Raw genomic sequence first — 25297 nt, 5'->3', positions numbered from 1 at the left:
TCCATCCCTTTTTGGTTTATAAAGTATTTCTTGTCCGCCCTCTTCTCAGTCGGTAAAGAAGCGGCGGGAGTCTGCCATATGTCATTTGCGATTTCCAGGATAGCCTCATCGAAGGGCAGAGCCAGTTTTGATTTTTGTGAGGGTTGCAAGTTCTTTAGCAAGGGATGTTGCTTTTGCTGTACATCCGTAGTTTGGATACCCTGAGATTGTGCAACCCTGGCAAAGAGCTCCTGAAACTGTTTGTGATCTTCCGTGGGAGATAACTCCCCAGGGAAGACAGCATCCTCCGGAGATGATGAATGGTTGGCCGGAGACTCAGGGGTCCGTGGTTCCCTATTTTTAGTATAGTTGTTCTCATACTCGTCTTGATTAGTAACTGGTATAGCGCCCTCCACTGGCACTGATGGAATCGTTGGCGAAGGTGCGCGAAGTGGAGACGCTGGGCGAGTGGTTTGCGGAGATTGTGATCGCAGATATCGCGTGGTACGAGGACATCGACGGTCATCATAGTGATCACATCTCTGACGGTGAGTCAGGGAGCGTCTGGGAGAGTAGTCTCTGGACGCATCGCATCGATGTGAATATCTCGAACGTCCCGAGGACCTCAGTGATATAGATCTGTCAGAAAAACGGGATGGTGAACAAGAATAGCAGGAATAGCGTCGTTGATCGTGGTAGCAATAGTGATGGTACGATGGTGATTGCTGCGGTGATCTATGGTAGCGGTCCCTAGTGGAGACATAGTGAGAAGCACGATGGTTTTCTGAGCAGATTGAAGCTGGTGACCACGGTCCCGGAGAGAACCGCGCTCTGTCAGGCGTGAGTGAAGGGGTCCGAACGCGCCTTGACTTGTAAGGAACCTCAGTCGGCACTGAACAATCTGTAGGAGAAGACGGTGCCGTTTGAATTGGTGTGGTCCCGGTCACATGGCTGCCCTGGAGATGAATCAGCGGTGCTGCGGAAGTTAACAGCTGTGCCGGTGCCGGAGGAGGCTGCGGTGCAGAGGGCTGCGTGGTGCCGTTGACCACCTGCAGTGCCTGAGTCGGCGCTGTTGCTTGCGGCACCGCAGAGAGCAAGGTCCCATCAGCCGGCACCGCGGGCATGGGTGCCAGTAGAAGTGCGAGTGGCTGCGCATGCGCAGTATCAGCTGGTCCCAGAGCTGCCATTGCTGCTTGTAATGCGACCGTTGGAGCCGCTGCCGGTGCCGAGTCTGCCCGCAGTCCTTTAGCAGGAGCCCGCATCGGGTCTTTTGATCCGGCAAAGGTCGGGGCTGAGGCCGGTACCAGAGGTACCCGGTCTGTCCCGTATGCTCCTGCGCTGCGGCTCGGTATGTTTGTGGAGCTCCTTTTCAGGTGAACGAGGCAAGTGAGCTCCAGAGGCACGGTCGCCTCGGACTGGAGGGCTTTGTTAAATAAAATCACCCTCAGCCGCATTTCCCTATTGCGCCGAGTGCGAGCTGTCAATTTCATGCAGTGAGGGCACTTCATAGGGATGTGCCCGTCACCTAGGCATTTAACGCAGCGTGAGTGCCCATCTGAGTCAGGCATCGCCTCCTGGCATTGGGAACATTTCTTGAAGCCAGGCATTTTGTCTTTCTTTTTCTTTTTCTTTTTCTTTTCTTGGCTACTACAAAGTATAAACTAGGACGGGAACAAGATCTTGAGAACTAACTAAGTAATAACTATTAAGAACTATTAACAACTATCCTAACTATGAACTGCCAAGTGGCAAACAGATTTCTAAGGTGAAACTCCCTTTCTCCTCAGGCTGGAGAGGGAGCGCGTCCTAGATCCGTCTGCGGCCGCGGACGGTTGAAGGAAACTGACGAGCCGGCCCGTGCTCAGCTGGAACGGTGCGAACGGCGCGAGGCAGCGGGGGCACATGCGCGGGCCAGCAGGGCTACTGCTGTGGAAGTTTTTCCATTTTGCGGCGCCGGGATGGACCCAGCACCTTGAGTGGAGCACCCTCGGGGACACTACTCGACGAAGAAGTGTTTGCTTCTTTGGGGGGGGGGGGGGGAAGCGGCTGCAGGCAGGGTTAGAGTCAGTGCTGGGGCAAACTCCGGCCTGGTGGGGGGGAAGGAGGAGCGCTTACGTGGCTTCGGACACTGCTCCTGGCTCTTAACATCATTGAAGAGGGGCTCGGGGCAAATCGCGTGGTGGGGGAAGGGTAAGTGCAGGGGGCAGAAATTCCCCAGCCTGGGGGGGGGGGGGGGGGGTCAATTGTCTGGTGCGGCAGAGGTGAGGCTAAAAATCAGGCTGGAGCGGGGGGAGACAGTGCCAGCCCCCACCCAGGGTGGGATAAAGGGGGGAGACTGTTAACCAGGGGTAGAAATGTAGCCGTGTTAGTCTGGTGTAGCTGAAACAAAAAACAGGGCTATGTAGTACTTTAAAGACTAACAAGATGGTTTATTAGGTGATGAGCTTTCGTGGGCCAGACCCACTTCCTCAGATCAAATAGTGGAAGAAAATAGTCACAACCATATATACCAAAGGATACAATTTAAAAAAAATGAACACAAAAAAAAACCAAACAGTTTTTTGCCATTTCAACCAGAAAGGACATTGTCTCAATGACTTGATAACCTGCATCCTGCTTCAAAGGCCCTTTAAGACTACACTTGAAAGAGAATCCTCTGATCTATCATTCATGCTTAAATTCAACACTTTACATCTAAGCTTAAACAAAGACATTAATTATCTTACCCATTACAAAGATAGCTTACCCAATTATCACCTCTAATATCTGTAACTCACAGACATTTACCTTTCCCCTTCTGTTCTGAAATGTGATTTGTCCTTTTCATGTGTTCATTTTTTTTAATTGTATCCTTTGGTATATATGGTTGTGACAATTTTCTTCCACTATTTGATCTGAGGAAGTGGGTCTGGCCCACGAAAGCTCATCACCTAATAAACCATCTTGTTAGTCTTTAAAGTGCTACATAGTCCTGTTTTTTGTAACCAGCGGGTGAACCCCTTGCCCAGGGTGCAAGGCTGGGGAGCACAAAGAGGGGCAAAGAGGGGTTTTTATTACCCTTCTCAGAGAGACACGCGTCTGAACACAGCACAGTTTCCTGTTTGCTCTTCAAGGTACAGCTGCTCTGATTGCCTTGTCTCTCCCTGCCAGCCCTTCCCACCCTGCACTGCTACAGTATGTGGGACAAAATGCTTTAAGCACCCTACATGCAGCTGTGAGGGAACGTGTAACCTTTTGAGGATTTAAAAATCTCTAATCAGTTAATACATGAAGTCTCATAACAGTTCAAATATTTGTCTTATGGCTTGCAGTGATTCCCTGAATTGTACAGTATTCCCACAATTCACAGTGAACCCCCATCTATCAGGATTAGCTTCCCCTGCTGCAACCATACACGGATGGGGAGCAAAAACTGATGGCTCGTGTGTCACAACTGAGAGCCGATTTTGACCGCAGCTGCTTGTGACGCTACACCCTTCTCCCTTCCCATGTAGAAGTTTTTGCTTGGCACATTCTAAAAGAGATTAATAATGGGAAAGGGGGGTTGAAGAAAGGACATGGAGTCTCATAACATTTCACACATTTGTGTTGTCTGCTGCCTGTGAATCATTGTGTTTGTGTGTGTGATGTAGTTCTTATCATTCCTTATGTGCTGCAGCAGCATCTGCTTCTTGACAGACAATGAGCATTATGTGCTATTTCAAAAACTAGTAACAATCAAGTTACCTTAAAAAAAAAATCAAAGTTCACTTTGAACCTCAGGTCCAGGACTGTCAGATGTTGCTGGACTAGAGAGCCCAAGCACAGAGGTTGCTGGTGGCTGGGAGCACAGATGGTAAAGCAAGGACCTTACCTTAGGGTCAGTTCTAAACCCAAATCCCTGAACCCAAATGTAGCAAATTATTAGAGCTAAAGAGGATGAAATACAATCAGGAGTAATGTAAAGTATTCCACTGAGGAAGGAAGAATCAGTTTCACACATGAAGACAATGATAGAGGTGGGTTTAAAAAAAACCATAAAAAGGTTATTGTTATAAGATGTACATGCAGGAACATTTAATTTTTCATTTCAACAGTTTTGGTACAGCAAACAGCTGCACATAAGATAAAAAGTCTTAGACGGGTAGCCATATTAGTCTGTACAGGAATTTGGCACCTTTTTCACCCAAAGATGAGAAGGGCAGGCCCACTCCCATAGTTTGTGAATATTTTGTAGGCTCCAGGCCAGTGGTGGAGTGTCAGGGGGAGAGGTGGTGGAGATTCAGGGTCTATTTGGGACATAGAATAGGGTATGGAGTGCCAGCATGGTCTCTCCAAAGCTGTGGAGGGAAGAGATTAAACTTGGGGCCAGGATCCAGGCAATCCAGGGGCTGCATCTATCCCCTGTGCACGAGGTTCATCACCTTAACCTAAAAGATGGGCACATGTGCCCCGCATTCCAAATGGAATGACTGAAGAAGACCTGAGTGATGAGAATAAACAGAACATATGCACCAAGCGTGCATAGTCCTATTTAATTGAAATTTACATTTTACATTGATTTTGTGAAAAGTTTTCTGCAAAGACAACTTCTGATTAAATGAGACAGAGAAGTGTAATGTTGCTCTATACTTCAATACAGACTAATATGGCTACCCATCTGAGGCTTTTTAAACTATAAGTATGTGCAGATGTTTGCTGTTCCAAAACTATTGAACTGAAAAATAAAACAGTCCAGACATATGTTGGGAAACTAACACAGTGGGGCACAGGCTATCCAATAAGTTTCTGGCCTGCATTGGAGGCAACTTTCTGTTTCAGAAGGTTGAAAAAGCTACCAGAGGAGAAGCTGTTCTGGATTTGGTTTTAACAAATAGGGAGGAACTAGTTGAGAACTTGAAAGTGGAAGACAGTATGGGGGACAGTGATCATGAAATAATAGAGTTCATGATCTTAAGGAAAGGTAGAAGGGAGACCAGCACAATTGAGGTAATGGATTTCAGGAAGGCAGATTTTGATAAGCTCAGAGAACTTGTAGGTAAGGTCCCATGGGAAGCAAGACTGAAGGGAAAAACAACTGAGGAGAGTTGGAAGTATTTCAAAGGGACGTTGTTAAGGGCCCAAAAGCAAACAATTCCGCTGTGTAGGAAAGATAGAAAATATGGCAAAAGACCAGCTTGGCTTAACAAGGAGATCTTGCATGATCTCAAAATAAAAAAGGAGTCCTATAAAAAATGGAAACTAGGACAACTAACAAAGGATGAATATAGGCAAGCAACACGGGAATGCAGGGGCAAGATTAGAAAGGCAAAGGCACAAAATGAGATCAAACTAGCTACAGGCATAAAGGGAAACAAGAAGACCTTTTATAAATACATTAAAAGCAAGAGGAAGACCAAGGACAGGGTAGGCCCACTGCTCAGTGAGGAGGGAGAAGCAGTAACAGGAAACTTGGAAATGGCGGAGATGCTCAATGACTTCTTTGTTTCGATCTTCACCGAGAAGTCTGGAGGTGTGCCTAACGTAGTGAATACAAGCAGAGAGAGGGTATGTTTAGAAGATAGGATACACAAAGAACAAGTTAAAAATCACTTAGGAAAGTTAGATGTCAGCAAGTCACCAGGTCCTGATGAAATGCATCCCAGGATAATCAAGGAGCTGATAGAGGAGGTATCTGAGCCTTTAGCTATGATCTTTGAAAAATCATGGAAGACGGGAGATTCCAGAAGACTGGAAAAGGGCAAATATTGTGCCCATCTATAAAAAGGGGAATAAGAACAACCCAGGAAACTACAGACCGGTCAGTTTAACATCTGTCCCGGGGAAGATAATGGAGCAGGTAATTAAGGAAATCATATGCAAACACTTGGAAGGTAATAAAGTGATAGGGAATAGCCAGCATGGGTTTGTGAAGAACAAGTCATGCCAAACTAATCTGATAGCTTTCTTTGATAGGATAACGAGCCTTGTGGATAAGGGAGAAGCGGTGGATGTCATATACCTAGACTTTAGTAAGGCATTTGATACGGTCTCGCATGATATTCTTATTGATAAACTAGGCAAATATAACTTAGATAGGGCCACGATAAGGTGGGTGCATAATTGGCTGGATAACCGTAGTCAGAGAGTTGTTGTTAACGGTGCTAAATCCTGCTGGAAAGGGATAACAAGTGGAGTTCTGCAAAGGTCTGTTTTGGGACCCGTACTGTTCAATATCTTCAACAATGATGTAGATATTGGGATAGAGAGTACGCTTATTAAGTTAGCAGATGATACGAAACTGGGTGGGGTTGCAATTTCTTCGGAGGATAAAGGACATAATTCAAAGTGACCTTAGCAAGTTAGAGAAATGGTCAGAGGTAAACAGGATGAAGTTTAATAAAGAGAAATGCAAAGTGCTCCACTTAGGAAGGAACAATCAGTTCCATACGTACAAGATGGGAAGCGACTGTCTAGGAAGGAGCATGGCGGAAAGGGATCTAGGGGTCATAGTGGACCACAAGTTGAATATGAGTCAACAGTGTGATGCTGTTGCAAAAAAAGCAAATATGATTCTAGGTTGTATCAACAGGTGTGTTGTAAGCAAAACTCGTGAAGTCATTCTGCTGCTCTACTCTCCACTAGTTAGGCCTCAGCTGGAGTACTGTGTCCAGTTCTGGGCGCCACATTTTAAGAAAGATGTGGAGAAATTGGAAAGGGTACAGAGAAGAGCGACAAGAATGATTAAAGGTCTAGAGAACATGACCTATGAAGCCAGGCTTCATGAACTGGGCTTGTTTAGTTTGGAAAAAAGAAGATCAAGGGGGGACATGATAGCGGTTTTCAAATATCTAAAAGGGTGTCACAAGGAGGAAGGAGAAAATTTGTTCCTCTTGGTTTCTGAGGACAGGGCAAGGAGTAATGGGCTTAAAGTGCAGCAAGGGAGGTTTAGATTGGACATTAGGAAAAAATTCCTAACTGTCAGGGTGGTCAAATAGTGGAATAAATTGCCAAGGGAGGTGGTGGAATCTCCCTCTCTGGAGATATTTAAGAACAGGTTAGATAGACATTTGTCAGGGATGGTGTAGACGGAGCTTGGTCCTGCCTTGAGGGCGGGGGGCTGGACTCGATGACCTCTCGAGGTCCCTTCCAGTCCTATTATTCTATGATTCTTTGTACGACTTATAACAATAACATTTTTATGTCCAAAAGACTCCCATCTCTATCATAGTGTCCATGTGTGAAACTGATAGTACATAATATTCATTGTCTATGTCAAGATGCAGATGCTGCAGCAGCACATTAGGAATTATAAGAACTACATCATACACACACTGGCACGTACATTTTATGAAACTAAGGCTAAGTCTAGACTACACGGAAGATTTGAAAGGGGATGCATATCTTCTTCCAATCTCACTTTCAAAAGCAGAGCTCTTGAAAGTGAAAGTAGTTGGGATGCAGCTTTTTCGGCAACCCCTCCCCTTTTTTGAAAAGCCACTCTTCCTCAAAAAATGAGGTTTACACGGCTTTTCAAAAAAGGGGGGGTGCTGAAAAAGCTGCGTCCCGACTGCTTTCACTTTAGAAAGCTCTGCTGAGATCAGAAGATATGCACATTTCCACGGAATTTGCATATCCTCTTTCGAATCTTCTGGGTAGTCTAGACAAGCCCTAAATGTTATATGTCCAAAATTCACATTTGCAAGTGCAGCAGTATCCTGAGTTCTTGTACTGTAGTTGTGCCCTTAGAGGGGCTATGTACACTGAATGGAATGAGAAGTGACTGTCTAGGGAGAGTACCATAGAAAGGGATCTAGGGGTCATAGTGGACCACAAGATAAATATGAGTCAACACCGTGGCACTGTTGCAAAAAAGCGCACGCATTCCAGAATCATGTATTAACAAGAGTGTGGTGAGCAAGACACAAGAAGTCATTCTTCCACTCTACTCTGTGCTGATTAGGCCTCAGTTGGAGTGTTGCGTCTACTTCTGGGTACCACATTTCAAGAAAGTTGTGGAGAAACTGGGAGAAGGTCCAGAAAAGAACAACAAGAATGATTACAGGTCCAGAGAACATGAGCTATCAGGGAAGACTGAAAAAATTGGCCTTGTTTCATTTGGAAAGGAGAAGATTGAGAAGGGATATGATAGAGGCTTTCAAGTATCTAAAAGGGTGTCACAAGGAAGAGAGAGAAAAATTGTTCTCCTTGGCCTCTGATGATAGGACAAGAAGCAATGGGCTTAAACTGCAGCAAGGGAGGTTTAGGTTGGACATTAGGAAAAGCTTCCTGCCTGTCAGGGTGGTTAAACACTGGAATAAATTGACTAGGGAGGTTGTGGAGTCTCCATCACTGAAAATATTTAAGAGGAAGTTGGACACACAACTATCAGGGATGGTCTAGACACTGCTTGGTCGTGCCATGAAGGCAGGGGACTGGACTCGATCACCTCTCAAGGTCCCTTTTAGTTCTGGTATTCTATGATTCAATGAGATGTCTGGATAGTTGTAGACCCCCATCACCACCAGATCCTGCCCTTTGGATGATTTTGTTAATTGTTTAATAAAAGCCTCGTCCACCTCTTCTGCCTGGATAGGTGGCCTGTAGTAGACCCTTAGCATGACATCACCCTTGTTTTTTACCTCTTTTAACCTAACCCATGGACTCTTAACAAGTCTGTCTCCTACGTCCATCTCCACCTCAGTCCAAGTGCATACATTTTAATTCATAAGACAACAACTCCTCTGTTTTCCTGCTTATCCTTCCTGAGCAAGCTGTACCCTTCTATACTGATATTTCAATTTTGTGTATTATCCCACCAAGTCTCTGTGATATCAACTATGTCATAGTTGTGTTTATTTATCGTCACTTCAAATTCTTCTTGCTTATTACCCATACTTCTTGCATTTGTATATAGGCATCTAAGATACTGATTTGATTTTGCCTTCCAGTTCTGCCTTGTCCTTCCTTTTTCTCTATTATAGCCCACATTCCTTCCCATTTCCGACCTATCTCCCAGGTCTCCATGTTCATCACTTACTTTTGGGCTTTGGTCATCTGCCCCTGTCTAACCTAGTTTAAAGCCCTCCTCACTAGGCTAGCCAGTCTGCATCCAAATATGATCTTCCCCTTCCTCAAAAGGTGAACCCCATCCATGCTTAGCAGTCCTTCTTGAAATAGCATCCGGTGGTTGAGGAAGCCAAAGGCCTCCTGGCAACACCATCTTCACAGCCATGCATTTACCTTTAGGATGCACCTGTCTCTGCCTGGGCCCCTACCTTTGACAGGAAGGACTGAAGAGAATAACACCTGCACTCCAAACGCCTTCACCCGTACTCCCAGAGCTGCTCTTGATCTGCTCAAGGTCACACCTTGCAGTATCATTTATTCCCACATGGATGAGTAGCATGAGGTAGTACTCAGAGGACCGGTTAATCCTCGACAATGCCTCCGTGATGTCTCGGATATGGGCCCCTGGCAGGAGCACCTCCCAAGATGACACGTCAGGGTGACAGATGGGAACTTCCGTCCCCCTCAAAAGAGAATCTCCGGCCACCACTACCTTACATTTCCTCCTAACAGTGGTGGCAACAGACCTCCCAGCTTTAGGGGTACAAGGCCTCACCTCTTGTACTGTAGGGAGTGATTCCTTATCCTCTGTTTACAGAACAGTGTAACCGTTCCCCAGTACGACGGTGGGAGGATTGGGAGCAGGGTTGGAGCACTGCCTGGTGCCAGAAGAGACCAGCTGCCAGTGTCCCCCCGAGCCATCTCTTCCTCCACCAGTGGTGTGTCAGTTGTCTTTTGTATGGGGTACCTTCCTCAGCCGTCCAGGAATTCCTCATGGATTTGGATGCTCCTCAGCCTAGCTACTTCCTCCTGTAGGTCTCCCACTTGCTTCCTGAGAAATTCCACCAGCAGGCGCTTTTCACATTGGATGGTACCCCCTCTCCTGCCACCTCTGCCTGGATTTCAGTAAGTGGGAATTGCAAACCACAGTCCCTACAAAACCACACCAGGATCTGGGTTGAGACATCCAGTGTCAGGTGCTCTGTCTGGCTACAGAAGCAGGTGGAGACAGAAGCAGTGCTGGCACAGATGTTGCAGGTCTTCCTAACCATATTAGGACTTCCTTGTCTGCAGCCTCCTGTCCGCTTCACTCCCCTGGTCGCTCTGCCTCTGTCTTTTTAAAGTCTGCTCCCCTAGGTCAGGCCAACACCTTCGTTAGCCACATGTGGGTACACTCACATCTTGAGCGCTGCATGCAGATGTGGTCGTCTCATCTCAAAAAATATATGCTAGGTACATCAGATAGACGTTTATAACTAAATTGGGACAAACCAGCAAATAGCCTTATGTTGTCATGGTAATGGGAGGAGTTCAATTATCAGACATCTGGTGGGGAAGTAACACAGCAGGACACAGATTATCCAAAATGTTCCTGGAATGCATTGGAGACAATATTCTATTTCAGAAAGTAGAGAAAGCTCCTGGGGTGGAAGCTGCTTTAGATGTGGTTTTGACAAATGGGTTGAGATCGCAAAAGTGGAAGGCACGTGAGTTAAAGTGATCATGAAATGATAGCATTCATGATTCTAAGGAATGGGAGGAGGGAAAACACCAAAATAAAGACAATGGATTTAAAGAGAACAGACTTTGGCAACCTTGTGCAGGTGGTAGGCAAGGTCCCATAGGAAGCAAGTCTGAGGGGAAAAACAATTGAAGACAGCTGGCAGTTTTTCCCACTGGGTAGAAAAGACTGGATGTATGGCAAGAGACAACCTTAGCTGTCCTCAGTGACTTAAAAACCAAGAAGGAATCCAACAAAAGATGTAAACTAGGTCAAATGATGGATACAAAGGATGAATATAAATAAACTACACAAATATGAAGGCACAAAATTAGAAAGACCATGCACAAAACATGCTCAATCTATTTAGTGACATCAAGGGTAACAAGAACACATTCTGTAGCACAGAGCAAAGGACAGGGTAGGCCCATTCACCGAGGATGAAAACAATAACAGCAAATGTGACAATGAAATGCTTAATGAATTTTTTGTTTTGGTTTCACCAATAAGGTTGGTGGTGTTTGGACGATTAACATAGCAAATGCCAGTGAAAATGAGGTAGGATTAGAGGCAAAAATAGGAAAAGAACAAGTTAAGAATTACGGTACTGAGATAAATTAGATGTCTTCAAGTTGTCATGGTTGGATGAAATGCGTCCTAGAATACTCAGAGAAATGGCCAAGACGGTATCTGAGCCATTAGCTATTCTCTTTGAAAAACCATGGAAGATGATAGAGGTTCCAGAAGACTGGAAAAAGGCAATTGCATGGCAATGCTATAAAAAGGGAAATAAGGACGTTCATTTGTGTACCTGGAAAGACCATAGAGCAAATAAATAAGCAGTCATATCCAACCGACCTGAGAGCTTTGACAAGGTAACACACCTTGTGAATGGGGAGGAGGGGGAAGTGGCTGACATGGTCTATCTTGGCTTTAGTAAAGTTTGTGAAACTAATTTAACCTAGGTGGAGCTACAATAAGGTGGTTGCCAAACTGTTTGGAAAATAGTGCCCAGCGTATAGTTATCAGGAGTTTACAGTAATGCTGGAAGGGCATAATGAGTGGTGTCTTGCAGGGATCAGTTCTAGGTAATTTTTGTTCAAAATCTTTATCACTACTTTAGATAACGGCTTTGAGGCAGGGGTGAGACATGGGGAGGGGTACGTGGTAACAAACCCCCAAAATGTGTGGGCAGAAGCAGACTGATGCAGCGAGGGGATTGAAGAGAGCAGGGGCTGCCTTGCTGCACTTCCCCGGATCCTACTGGTATGTGAGTGGGATGAGGCTGTGCAAGGGCAGAGCAGGAGAGGGGTGGAACAGGTGCGGGGGTTACCCCAGCCCTTGCCCAGCACTCCAGGTTCCCCCCTCACCAGTCACCTCTGCTTGGAGAGTGCACTTATAAAGGCTGCGAATGAGAACATATTGGGAGGGATTGGTAAGTTCTTTGGAACACAAGCTAAATACCAGTCAACAGTGTAAAACTCCTGCAAAAAAAGCCAACTTCAGTGTTGTAAGCAAGACTCAAGTAGTAAGTTGTGTGCTATACTCCATGCTGATTAATCCTCATCTGGAGCACTGGGAGAGAAGCCTGAAATATGACAACAATCATTGGGCCTATAGAAATTTGCTAGAACTGGTATTAGTGTGTTACAGTAGCAGTTTCTTACACTGTAGACTATGTAACTGCTCCCTGTAGGACTGTGCTACTTCCAGTAGCAGTTTCTTATAGGAGCAGTTCATTACTCCTGCAAATCAGAAACTGCCACTTGTAGCACATTCCTACAGGGAGCAGTTCTATACACAGTAGGCTGTGTCTAGACTGGCAAGTTTTTCCGCAAAAGCAATTGCTTTTGCGGAAAAACTTGCCAGCTGTCTACACTGGCCGCTTGAATTTCTGCATGAACACTGACTTCCTACTGTCTGAAATCAGTGCTTCTTGTGGAAATACTATGCTGCTCCCGTTCGGGCAAAAGTCCTTTTGCGCAAAACTTTTGTGCAAAAGGGCCAGTGTAGACAGCTCAGATTTGTTTTGCGCAAAAAAGCCCCCATTGCGAAAATGGCAATCAGGGCTTTTTTGCGGAAAAGCGTCCGTGCCAATCTAGATGCTCTTTTCCGCAAATGCTTTTAACGGAAAACTTTTCTGTTAAAAGCATTTGCGGAAAATCATGCCAGTCTAGACGTAGCCAGTATTATATGGAACTGCTCCCTGTAGGATTGTGCTACTTCTGGTAACAGTTTCCTACAGGAGCATTTCCTCGTGATCGTACAAATAAGAAAGTGCACATTCCTACAAGGTAGCAGGCCTGACCTCAGATCTGCAACACTCCCGCCAGGTGCTGTACACTCAGTTGAGACCCAAACATCAGGGGTGACAGAGACGAGCCTTTCCCCAGTGGCCCCCTGTGTTGCTTGGAGTGAAGGGAGACCGCTTCTCCGCACCCATGTCTCACTCTGCCCTGCACTTCTCATCGGACTGCGCTTTCTCTTGGAGGGAGAAGGTAGAAACATGTGGGATAGACTCTGGCACCAGCAGTGAAATACTCAGGGGCTTGTGCATATTTCACTTCTTAAGAACAAACACTAGCTCTGATCCAGGACTTTTCATCCATAGCTCTCCTACCTCTGTGCAAGGAGGTTCAGTATTGTTCAGTATTAAAGCATTCCTTCTTTACTGAGGAAATGGAGTGACTTGCCTAAAATCACCCAGAAAACTTGCAGACAGAGCCAAGAACAGAACCCAAGTGTTCTGAGACTCCAACTCATGTTATATTTACCAGGCTCCAGTGTCTGCACCAGAACTGAACTAAGGTAAGATGGAAACTGAACATATACTTCTGAGCTTATTTCCTCCTTACAGCTGCCATTCCAAAAGCAAGCACATGTTCAAATATTAACAAATGGCTTATTACTAGAAGGAAAGAATTAAATTTTTGATTGACACAACAGAAGCCAATGTTTACAGGAAAGCTAATTTAATTTTACTAATTGCTTCATGTGAAATTATTTTTTAAAAGTGTGTGTGTGGGGAGGGGGAGGTCACTGAAGGTTTCTTTACAGGTCACATGAACTTCCTAAAAACATTTTTCAGATCCAGCTCAAGGAACTCTAATCCTTTTCCAAACCATGGGTCGTGTCCTAGTATTCAGAAAAAGTAGAAGTTAAAACCCTGAAATTTAGTCTTTTCAATTCAGATTTTATTAGTTAATAATGTAATTTAAAGCCCTATCTACATTACAATTTTGAATTGTTTATAACACATGGGTAACACAAACCTGTAGGGGAACACTTTAACCTCCCTGGATTTATAAAGTAGCCATCCTTCTACAAAAAAACCCTTTTAAATCCAATTACAAAGGGAGACAGCTGAACTGGAGTTCTTTTTCAAATTCAATAAAATCAATTTAGGATTGAAGAAGGATCTTAATTGGTTAACATGTTCAAAGGCACTTTCCCCTTTTGTCACATCAGATGCTGCAAATGAGACATCCACCTGGATTGGCTAGCCTCATTGACACTGGTCCTGTACTTGCCAAGTAGCTTCTCTTGTTGTTCTTATATATACCTTTGCCTCCATAATTTCCACTCCAATTAATCTAATGAAGTGGGTTTTACCCATGAAAGCTTATGCCCTAATAAATGTGTTACTTTCTAAAGTTCTACTGGACTCATTTTTGTAGATACAGACTAACATGACTGCCCCTCAGACTTATTTCTGGTATGGTTGTAAACATTATGCAGGTCTACATTCTACATGATTAAAGCTTATTGTTTAGTTGCCACAGAAGCCATTTCACCTTTTCCAGAGGCTGTGGCTAGTTCATAGTTATTTTTTGATCAAGGCTCTGTTAACATTTAAGGTGTCTAACTTGCTAAATTGAAGCCCTGGGGGAGGGGGAGAGTCCTAGGCTTTGAACTGAACAGTTGAGCATGTGCTAAAGTTAACACGTTAATATCACAACTTCAAATTCCAGTCAAGACAAATGCTTGAGGACTTAATTAGGGGGGAAAGGGTGTTTTAAACATGTTAGCTAATGGTTGAAATTCCAGGGCAGACAAGGCAAGTTGTAGTTTAACATGTTATCTGGCTAAGTTTCAGTAATTTTCTAAAATTCACTGAGCATATCAATATAGTAGTGGATAAAGGAAAACCAGTTAATAATTTGAGAATTCCAAGAGACCTTTGACACGGTCCTGCACAAGAGGATTCTAAAGAAGTTAAGTAAGCAAGAAACAAATTATCATATAAAAAAAACTGTCTTGAACACAGAAAGCATGGAATTATATGGACAGTTTTAATTATGCTGAAAAAGTTTAACAGTGGAGTGCCTCGAGGATTTATACTACATCCCAGATGTTTCATATATTTATTAAATTATCTGAAAAGAAGGTGGAATAATGAGTTAGCAAGTTTACAGATGACAAAGTTATTTAGATTAGTCTGAACCACAGAGGAGTGAAGAACCTCAGCGAGCTAAAAGAGCACCATAGTGAAATTTAGTGTCAGCAAATGAAGACTAGTGCACGTTGGCGAAAAATAGAACACTGTTGGGTAGTTTCCTTTATCAACTCAAAAAAGAACCCAGGTATCACAGTAAACAGTTCAGTGAAAACCTATGCTGGGTGCGTAGCTACCGTCAATAAACAACAAGGTGTTAGAATGTATTCAGAATGGGATGGGAAAATTCTTGAAACATTTCTAAAACTGTGGAATTGATCTGTGTTCTGAAGGTATAGATGTTACACTGTTGGAATTTGTATGTAAGATTTTAGTGTGAAACTTACGAACTTAAGACTGTCTCAGAGAAAATGTTAGCTAGTGAACAGAAGATTCCAAGTGAATTAAAAGACAAAGGACTATTTTGGATATGTCTTTCTTAGCTACATAACTAACACTTTTTAGCTGAAACCGTTTCAGGAATCTCAGACTAGAATTTTGTGGTCTCTCTGAAGTAAGCTTCTAAGTAAGACTTGTGCTTTTGCTCCTAAAAGTAAAAGCCTGTTATCTGCTGCATGCAACTACATGGATTTTGTCATAAATCCATTCATATATATAGTGAAGGATATATGCATATATGCTCTTCTTTTGGAAGAAATAAGAGAAAATTAAGAAAATGTGTAGTAGCACACACACAAAAACACCCCTTACAGTTCTGTTCAGCTTCAGGATAGGAGGTGAAAGGATAAGCTTACATTGTGCCTTTTTTAGCGGTCATAAAAATTTCACTCAAGTATACCAATCTTAATGGTGGAGACTTCTTAAACAAGTTCAGACCTATGACTTGATTTTAGACTAGCAATTGGTCATTTGAAGGCATGGCACAAAGGCAAGATATACTCTGATTTGCCTTCTTTTATTACTTCCGGAGAAGGGAAAGAAAACCCCCAACTTATCAAGCAGTTCACCTCTTCAAAGTGAAAAATAGTTTGGATAAACAGAAGACACATGAACTTCTCCAAATTAACAAGTATCTGGTAATTTTCTAAATGGAATATCACACAACAATCAGGGATTTAATAAAAGGAATGTAAATGAGATATTCAATCCCTTCTTGTTTAATTCCATTTATATTTCTTAGTCCTTTTAATGCAGTGAACAGCACACAAAAGTGTCTCTAAAGAAGTGATGGTCTCTGCCAGATGGTCCTGTTATGGTAAATTTCACTGGGTTCGAGGATTGGTTAATTGTTTCCAGTTGTTCAACAAGGGAGAAGTACAGTCTCTCCTCTACCCCCCAAAAGAGGGAAAGTCCATGTACTTTTGTTTTATGGGGATATTAGGGATCAAAGCACCATAGAACTTTGGTCTACCAAAAGCAGTAGTGGCAAATCTCCCAAGTATGTTTTCTGGAACACTTATGAGTTTTGATGCTGAGGAAACAATTGACCATTGAAAGTCACTGTCTCTCACAGCAGGATGCTATTTGAATAAAGACAATTTCCCACAAGATCTCTGTAGAAGGGAAAACCCTGCCACCATTCCTCAAACAGAAACATTAAAAGCAGATTAGAAATAAATATTCATATGGAAGATCCTTTATGTTTAACATGATAAAGAATGGTTGCTTTGCTTTTGTAATCACGGGAGCACTCTCACACTCTTATTGCACAGACTAGACTTGTTGTGGAGATAGACTCAATTTTAACACCTTCCTGGGAAACGATTAAAAATTTGCTAGAAGGATGCCAGCATGAGTTCTTTGCTAGCATAGACAAGACACAGGCCTGGGTCTTGGTGTGACTGAATTCCTCTTTATGTAGGAGAGAAAGTGAGGGCAAGGTAGAGATGTATGCCACCTTTGCACCACCTGTACTTTGGGGCCAGTACAGTAATTGGTAAGTAATTTGTGCCTGTTATCTATGGCCCTGAAGGGCTATTGCAGTAGCTTGGACTAGCTAGAACTCTGCAATTTTTTCAGCTATGCCATAAGAACAGCCATACTTGGTCAGACCAAAGGTCCAGCTAGGCCAGTATCCTGTCTTCTGACAGTGCCTAATGCCAGATGCCCCAGAGGGAGTGAACAGAAATGTAATTAACAACTGATCCCTCTCCTGCCATCTATTTCCAGCCCCTGCCAAACACAGGCTAGGGCCACAATTCCTACCCATTCTGGCTAATAAGTACTGATGGACCTAACCTCCATGAATCTATCTAGTTCTTTTTTCAACCCTGTTAAAATCCTGGTCCTCGCATCATCATGCCCTTTCCTCTCCGTCTATACTCCCAATGTCAGAGGCTGTAAAGGGAAGGGGGAAGAAGAGGAGGAATAGCATAGATCCTTTGTGCTGCTGGTTCTACATCACATAGAGATTCCACCAAGCCAGAATGATTTCCGATGGCTGTTTGTGTCAGCTTTATGTCCCCTTTGCATAGTATAGCCAGCATACATTGTTTCTGATATGGACTGTTTATCAGACCCAAGGATTGTGCTTGGACTATAGCAGAGTGCATCTTTCTTAACTGCCAACGATTAACAGCATTTTAAATGGTCTTAAGCCTTCTTCCTTTCCCCCATTTTCCAAAGGAATTTGAAGTTACAGGTTTTGTTTCATTAAAGATAACAGAGAAGACATAAAAGAGTTTGCTATATTTAACCTCAGAAATTCAGGTCTGGTCTACTTGTTTTTCTCCTAGATGACTCTATGGTAGACTGGAGAATTAGAAGGAATAGGGCATAAATACCAGAAAAGCAGAGTGGAGCAGGGAAGCAATTTTCAGTTTAGTTTAAGACTGTTTTTGTTAATGCTTGCTTTGCTCAAAACACTGAAACGAAGTTGCAAGGGGAAAAAGAGCACACCTCTATTGTTAAAGATTCACAACACTGGCAATTTCCGTGCAGGACAAGCTTTTTAATCTACATTTACTTTCTCAAAGGAACATCTTCAGCAAAACAGGAAAGGTTAAAAACAAGCAATAAAAGCTTTTGTTTGCTGTTTGAGGGATGAGCGTGCTGGATTTTCAACTCTTCAATACTTGATAAAAGCAAACAAGCATCATAAAACCTTTTGTTCACAATTTTGTTGCTGTTATTGTGAGGAGACAGTTTACTGCAAGGCTAAATTAATTTAATAGGAAAACTGAATTCATTTTAAATTAGTGAATTTAAATTAAGATAACCTAAAGCCAAACTGAAGACTACCTTTTTGACAGAAAAAGCTTCCAGGTTTGCAAATACCACATACAAAATAAGTAAATGATTTCACTTTTTTTGTCTCTTCCCATTTCCTCTCTCATTGGTGTCCTCAGTGTGGTGAGAGCAACAAAATACTGGAAGAAATAAGAAGACCACATCCGTCTATGTGACTTCTTTGGGAGAGTATTTTATTGGGTCACCATAATTACCAACAACTATTGCCAATTAGAATTTAAAGTAATAATCTGAAATCAGATTTTTCCATAACTTGGTGGGAGGGCTTGTTAAATTCCTAAGTTATTAGGATCACTTAGGTCTGGCAAATAGGTTAAGCACACAGAACAGAGTGTCAGTCAAAATGCAAAAGTAAGTACAAATATTACGCCAGTGCATGGAAAATAAAATAAGAAATACTAGTGGGCAGCATTTTGCCACTGTAGCTTTAAAAAGTTCACAACACTTGCTCAGCTCTACAGTAACTGATAAATGCATTCATACTGCTTCAGATTTCAGGGTCCCCAGCCGCACATGGGAGCATTTACGTGCAATTCAGACAAAAGTTGTTTCACAATGCGATATGAGGGCAGGTCTAGTCCAGAATGCCCCATCTACTTATTTCTAGCATAGTATTAGTCTCTATTTTCATAGTTACAATTTTGTAGATACCGATCTGAAACTTTCAGTTGCATAGATTTGTCTGCTGGGCTACAGAGCGGTTATGCTAATAATTAGTTTTCAGTAGCAGCATCTATTTGGAGCTGGCACAGACATAACATTGCCGCATTTCATTTACAATACCAGATAAAGCCATTTAGCAGAGAGCGTATTTTGAGAAAAAAAGACCTTGGATTAGACACACAGGCTACTTAGGAGCTTTTATTACATACTAATCAATAGAAGCATTTTGATAATGTAACTTGTGGTTTAATCATGAGCCCTTTCTAGTTAGTGCCGGGAAATTGTCTTTAGAATCTCTTAGCGTCCTTTCTTTACCGGCCGCTTTGATAAGCTCTCATTGTGAGCGCTTCTTTGGGGGGGAAACACTGTGGAAAATTGCATGTTACGGATGGTGAGAGCGGGGGTGGAGGGGAAGCACTTTCTTTTCAGTCTGCCTCTTGCACTGTCACTTAAAAGGAGCAGACACTTTCCCCATCTGGCAGAGGGTTGTGCTTTTTCAAAAAGCAGAACATTCAAGATGATCAACGTGATACCTCTTGTCCCCCTTCCCTGCAACATTTCCATTAGGTAAGCCTGTCTGAAGCCCCTCCAATGGTATTGCTTAGATTGTTATAGTATTCGTATAAAATTTATCAAGAGAGCCTTGTTGATTCTCTCTTTAAGTGGCAACTTCAGGCAACTCCTAACAGAGAGCTAAACAAGATAAGTATTAATAATTCTATAAAATCAGCCAGCCCTCGTGTTTAGTCTTAGCATTTCAGGAGACAAACATTCTTCCCACCCTCTTGGTTACCCAACACAAACAGTCCCGGGTCAATACTCGCTCCATCCAGTCCACTTTACTCACATACCTCCGAATCGCACAGCTCTTTGAAAGCTTGGGTTTCTTATCGAGCATGTTTCTCGTGCTAGACATTAAACCTTTCCCCACCCTCGACTGAACAACAGAAAAAGGGGAGAACCAGCCCATTATCATTTCCTGTCTGAATTACAACATTACACTAATCACCCTCCTGGAGAAAGCGGAAAGTTAATAACTGCGCCTCCCAGTTTTAATTTTTTCCCTTGTCGTGAGATCGGTAGGAGTTACTGTACTGCGCTGCTGCCACTTGCAAGTATCATGTGTCTGTTACGGCCACAGCGTGTCATGCACAGGAGCAAGGTCTGTAAACTAAGCAACGGGGACAGCGAGAGATGATCTCTTTATTTATCTCTCTCTGTAACAGGAGTCTATTGCTCTGTTGCTGAGGATATCCTATCACGCAGGAGTCCTTAGCCTTTTTTAAGAAGTTTAGCAATACACCCCCTTTCCAGAGTGCGTAGAGAGCTGGGGCTGGATAAATTCCCTTTACTATTCATATTAGTGATATTACAGGAGAGCCTGCTGGGTGTACAGGAATCAGAGGGGACTTCAAACCCGGCTGTTCCCGTCCCAGAAGAAGCAGTTAGAAAGAAGTGGAAAACAAAAATTGCCAACACCTTTCTGTGGGATTCAAAAAGCACATCTCCAGTTCCCACCAGTCTGAAGTGAGTGCCGGGTGGGAAGGGGTGTGCCCGAGTCCCCCCAGCTCCCCGCCTCCTCACACTAACCTGTGCAGTAGGATACTTTGCACTGAGTCCAGATCCTCCAGATTCCTGGTGACAGGTCTCGGGATGCTGTACCTGCCAACGCTGAACATGCTGGACCGCAGAGGCCGCTTCATTGCACAGACACAGAACAGTCTGCCAGCTTTCACACAAGCCCTTCGCCCCGAGTGCTGCTTGTGATCTGCGGCATACTGCACGGGGATGTGTGGGTGTGAGCTACTTCAGAGCAAACTTGTCCATTCAGCGGAAGCAGAGAGGAAAGATTGAATAGTCTCTCCGAGCAATTCTTCTGTGATCCAAAGAAAACGGATTCCCGCCTCCAGAGAGTTGGGGAATCTCGCCTCCTTCTTTACAAATCTGTAGATCCCATCGCTCACTCAAGAGCTTTCCTGAATGTGTCGAGGAAGGAGCCCGGCATCTACCTGAAGGAAAGAGCCGCTTGCTGCTGCTCTGCTAAGCGGCAGATGAAACTTTGAAGGCAGTTCAAACAGAGCAGGTGGGAGCTGTTCAATTCTCCTGCTTCCTCTCGGTCTTTCCCTGGTCCTAAAGACCTCCAGACATTGGCTGCTAGGATCGAGTTGGCGTCTGGAGGTGCGAGTCCCAAACGGCTAGAAATGGGAATCAAGTATTTGTTCCATGAGAAACAGGTACTGACTTTTTCCGGTTCTAAGGACACAATATTTTTTATCTTCTGAAGCCTGTGAATGTAAAGGGAACTGAAATTGTGAGAGGCTTCACAGCCTGCCAGAAATAGCAACCGGTCTGCCTTATAAAGTTCAAGGAACTGAAGAATGGTATGAATAGGGCACGATGTTGCTGTCAGTCTATCCCCCTCACAAAAGAGGATACGGGACTGAGGAAATGAACCTAAGTTTTGTATAAAGTAAAATTACACTTTACCGGCCGAGCTTGATCCTTCAGGTAGCAACTTTTCCCCACTCAAACTGTAATCTTCAGAACATTTTCTATATTTTATTAGCAGATGCAATAGTAAATACTTTTATACCCATGTTTTATTCCTCATTACAAATGTGTATGAAAAAATGTCACAGAATCTAATCCAATCTAAGGTAGTATTAGGAAAACAAACCCACATTTAACTTTTTCAGAGGGGTAGCCATAGTGGTCTGTAACTGGAAGAAAAAACCCCAACAACTTTAGCAGATAGCCCTATAGCTCCTAAGTCTCTAAGGTGCTACTGGACTGTTAACACCCAAAGAATCTAATTGCTTTTACATGGTACAGACTCCTCACCATGGTGTCCCCTGCTGTGGGCTCTGGGAATTAGCTTACTGCTGGAGACACCCCCACAAAAGGGGATATCCCCATCTCTGCACTCTGGGGTCCTCCCACTCTGGGAACCCCCAACCCACTATGCCCTCCTTGCCTCAGTGACCAACTGCCAGTCTTCAACTAGTCCCTTAACTCAGGGGCAAACCACAGCCTGAAATAGCCATTCATCATTGACAAAGGGCTGTGGACCTGCTGCCTTTACCTACTCTGGCTACATCTCTGCAGCCCTAGTACTCCCAGGACTTGCAGCCTGGTAGCTTGCCTAGCTAGAGCTTTCCTTGCTCTATCAGCCTTTCCCTAGCAGTCTCAAGCCTGGTCTCCAGAGGCCCTCCATTTTCCTAGGAGCCAAGTTCTTCATGCTCCCTAGCCCAAACAAGACAGTATCTGTCTCCACCCTTCCAGGAGCCTTTATTTATACAGCCTGCAGCTGGCTCATACTGGTCACAGCTGCTAGCTCCACTGATCCTGCCCTCTCCCCGGGCTGGGTTTTAACCCTTAAAGGGCCAGTGTGCAGCAGATGCCCATCACACATGGTTATTAAATCTCAGGATGCAACACTTCCACAGCTATATTGAACTAAATGGAATTACACTAGTGTAAAAGTTGTGGGAACCATATCCTCTACCATTCTCATTTCCTATTTATAAATTATAGTCTTTCATAGACTCATAGACTTTAAGGTCAGAAGGGACCATTATGATCATCTAGTCTGACCCCCTGCACAGTACAGGCCACCCCTCCTAGAATAATCTCACCCACCCCTCCTAGAATAATTCTCTCACCTATATCTCAGATATTGAAGCCTTCAAATACTTTGAAGACCCCAAGATGCAGAGATCCTCCAGCTGTGATCCATACCCCATGCTACAGAGGAAGGCAAAAAACCTCCAGGGTCTTTGCCAATCTACCCTGGAGGAAAATTCCTTCCTGACCCCAAATATGGCGATCAGCTAAACCCTGAGCATGTGGGCAAGACTCACCAGGACTTTTGCCCAAATGGGAGCAGCATAGTATTTCCGCAAGTACTGATTTCTTACATGAGATCGTCAGTGTTCTTGTGGAAATTAAAGTGGCTAGTGTAGATAGCTGGCAAGTTTTTCCGCAAAAGCAGCTGCTTTTGCGGAAAAACTTGCCAGTCTAGACACAGCCAAAGGCTTTATTGTAATCTTTAAAGCCAAGTGTTCATTGCTATGGAAGGGGAGGGGGAGGGTTAGGCAGAAATGTGGTGTCTAAGCAGTAGTTGCTGAAGTCATTAGAATGTATGTACTAACTTCCAGGGCCATTTTGCCTGAGCATGCTTAGAAGAGGCTCTTGAAACTGCTCACCATACTGGCCTTGGAAGGTGTGTGGTGCAGAGCAAGGGCCATATCCCCATCTTGCCAAGGTACACTCACTTTAAGGTATAGCACACCTGGTTGCACTATGAAGCCTCCTGCACTAGGAGTGCATCAGGGAGAAAAGGAAAGATGAATATTGTTCTCCTCTTTTATGTAGTTGCTTCAGTCCCCTCACCACACATTTGCCACAGCCAAGGGGCTATTCAGAAAAAAAAAAACAGAATAAAGGGGAATTTGGAAATAGTTGTTCTAAGTGATACATTCCGTCTCCTATATGGATTACAATGGACAGAAAAAACAGGAGATTAGCTAATATTGCTCAGAGAAGCATCAACTAATCCTAAAACATTTTGTTATTCTCTTTGGAAGAGTCACAGAGCACAACCAGCAGTTCAGTTGCCAATGGCAGCCATGCTTCCATTGTATGTATGAGCTTCCTTCACAAGTCAAGCTGGGATCTAAAAAGTTTAGATCTTTTGAATCCTCGGCTTCAGCAGTATATCTGGCTTTGCCTCCAGTCTGTGCCTCCTACATTCCTACTGGCCTTGCAGAGTGGAAGTATGAGAATAATATTGCATAATATCAACACACAAAAAGTTCTGCAGAAGTTATGTATTACTTTATTCTCTTCCATGTATTATGCCTTATGGAAACATGGGTATTTCAGTCATTTTGGATTCCAAACAACAGTGGACAGTGTGAAACCTAGTTCTGGTATTAGCATTTGCTGGTAAAGCACAACAGTAGAATGACATGTTGAACATCAAAATCAGATTGTGTTGCCAATAGATTTTCCACTCACCCTTGGTAACTTTTCTTCATCCATTAGCTACTTCTCACAAGAGGCCTGTTATTTTTTTCCTGTAGTTATACACTAATTCTGTTCTTAATGATATTATCTGCTGTGAACAATATTATGTTTTGAACACACTCATAACAAAATGTGTGTAAAAAATCATTATTAGAATATTTTGTACCTCAAGAAAAGAAGCTTGTAAAATAAATTTTAAAAAAAGCTCCAAAGTTTGTCAATGTGAAAATGGGGGAAAATACTTTATTATTACTTTAGCTTATGAGATACCAGAGCAAGAGATTCAACAGGGTCTTACTGTTGACAAACTGATACAATAACAAAGTTTAAAGGCCAATAACATATATAGCTACACACTAATGTGTACATTTTCTATGGTCACTCACTACAGTTCAGTTCAACACATCCAGATAACAGAAGTGGCAAACAGAAAGAAGAGGAACAATCCAAAAATGATGCAGTGAATACATCCAAGAAAATATATTTTCTTTCCTGGATCTATTTATGTTCTTACAGCTGCAGACAAGTTCCTCAAAGCTAAAGAGAAAGCTCCAAACAAGCAGGACTAATCCTTAAACATGATTCCTGCAAATTCTTAACCTCTGACCTTTACAAGAATTATTTTAGTTGAGTCTTGAACATGTAAGTTTGAGATCACTAAGTACAGAGAGCTATATTAATGTATTCCCTCTCCCCATCCCAGAATTTTGCATAGTATCCCTGAAGTAGCTATTTATATATGTTAGGGAGGAAAGGATGTTAGGGATTACTGTATTTGAAATCTGTCCACTTTTATTACTTAGTTCTTATTACAAGAAACAATTTTGTGAGGCAGGAGGAGTGGAATTCAGGATGTATCTATAACTTAAAAATGTAACATTAAAAAATTTAAGGAGATGAAGAAAACAAAACAAAATAAACTCTTTAAAGTGGCACCCTGCCTGCCAGAAATATTCCAGTGCATCTAGTCTCATTCTCCACCTGAAAAGCTTTCCTGCCAGATCCTTTAAAAGGGCTCCCTCTTTTGACAGTGTTGATTATTGTTTACTAGAAGATATGCTCAGCATTGTTTGGGGTCCTTAATTCAAATATGTTTTGTTTTTATTTATTTAAATCATTGATCTGGGATGGGGTTAGGGTGAGGGGTTCGGAATGCAGGCTGTCCCAGGGAGAGAAGACAACCCCAACCCTCTCTCATCACTGCCAGTTGGGGCCAAGTGAAAAATGCCTAACCATGGCCACTGCAGCTGACACAGCTGGGTAAAGGGTGCATGTGCCCAGCTGATAAGAAGAAGCTACATACCAAATTTGGCAATCCTAATGCTTACTTTCAGGAGGAATTCTTGAACAAATGGACTCACAGAAGGATGAAGAAAATATAAGAGAAGTTTGAAAGGATTGTTACATTTATGAAAGAGATTTTTGCCTAGTAGGACTATACACTGTGTAAGGTT

General features: G+C 43.2%; 1 protein-coding gene across 1 annotated transcript in view; it reads right to left on the bottom strand.

Moving 5' to 3' along the window:
- The window catches only part of INTU (inturned planar cell polarity protein), a 116298-nt gene extending 94366 nt beyond the window's left edge, over positions 1-21932 (bottom strand). The window contains 1 exon segment of the mRNA XM_006131792.4: positions 20406-21932. Coding sequence (XP_006131854.2) covers positions 20406-20518 — 113 coding nt within the window. The 5' untranslated portion in view covers positions 20519-21932.
- Between the last annotated feature and the right edge of the window lie 3365 nt (positions 21933-25297).

This window comes from Pelodiscus sinensis, chromosome 5 (assembly GCF_049634645.1).
Source record: "Pelodiscus sinensis isolate JC-2024 chromosome 5, ASM4963464v1, whole genome shotgun sequence".
NCBI lineage: Eukaryota > Metazoa > Chordata > Testudines > Trionychidae > Pelodiscus > Pelodiscus sinensis.
Note: the sequence above shows the minus strand (reverse complement) of the source record. Positions and strands in the feature narration are given on the sequence as shown.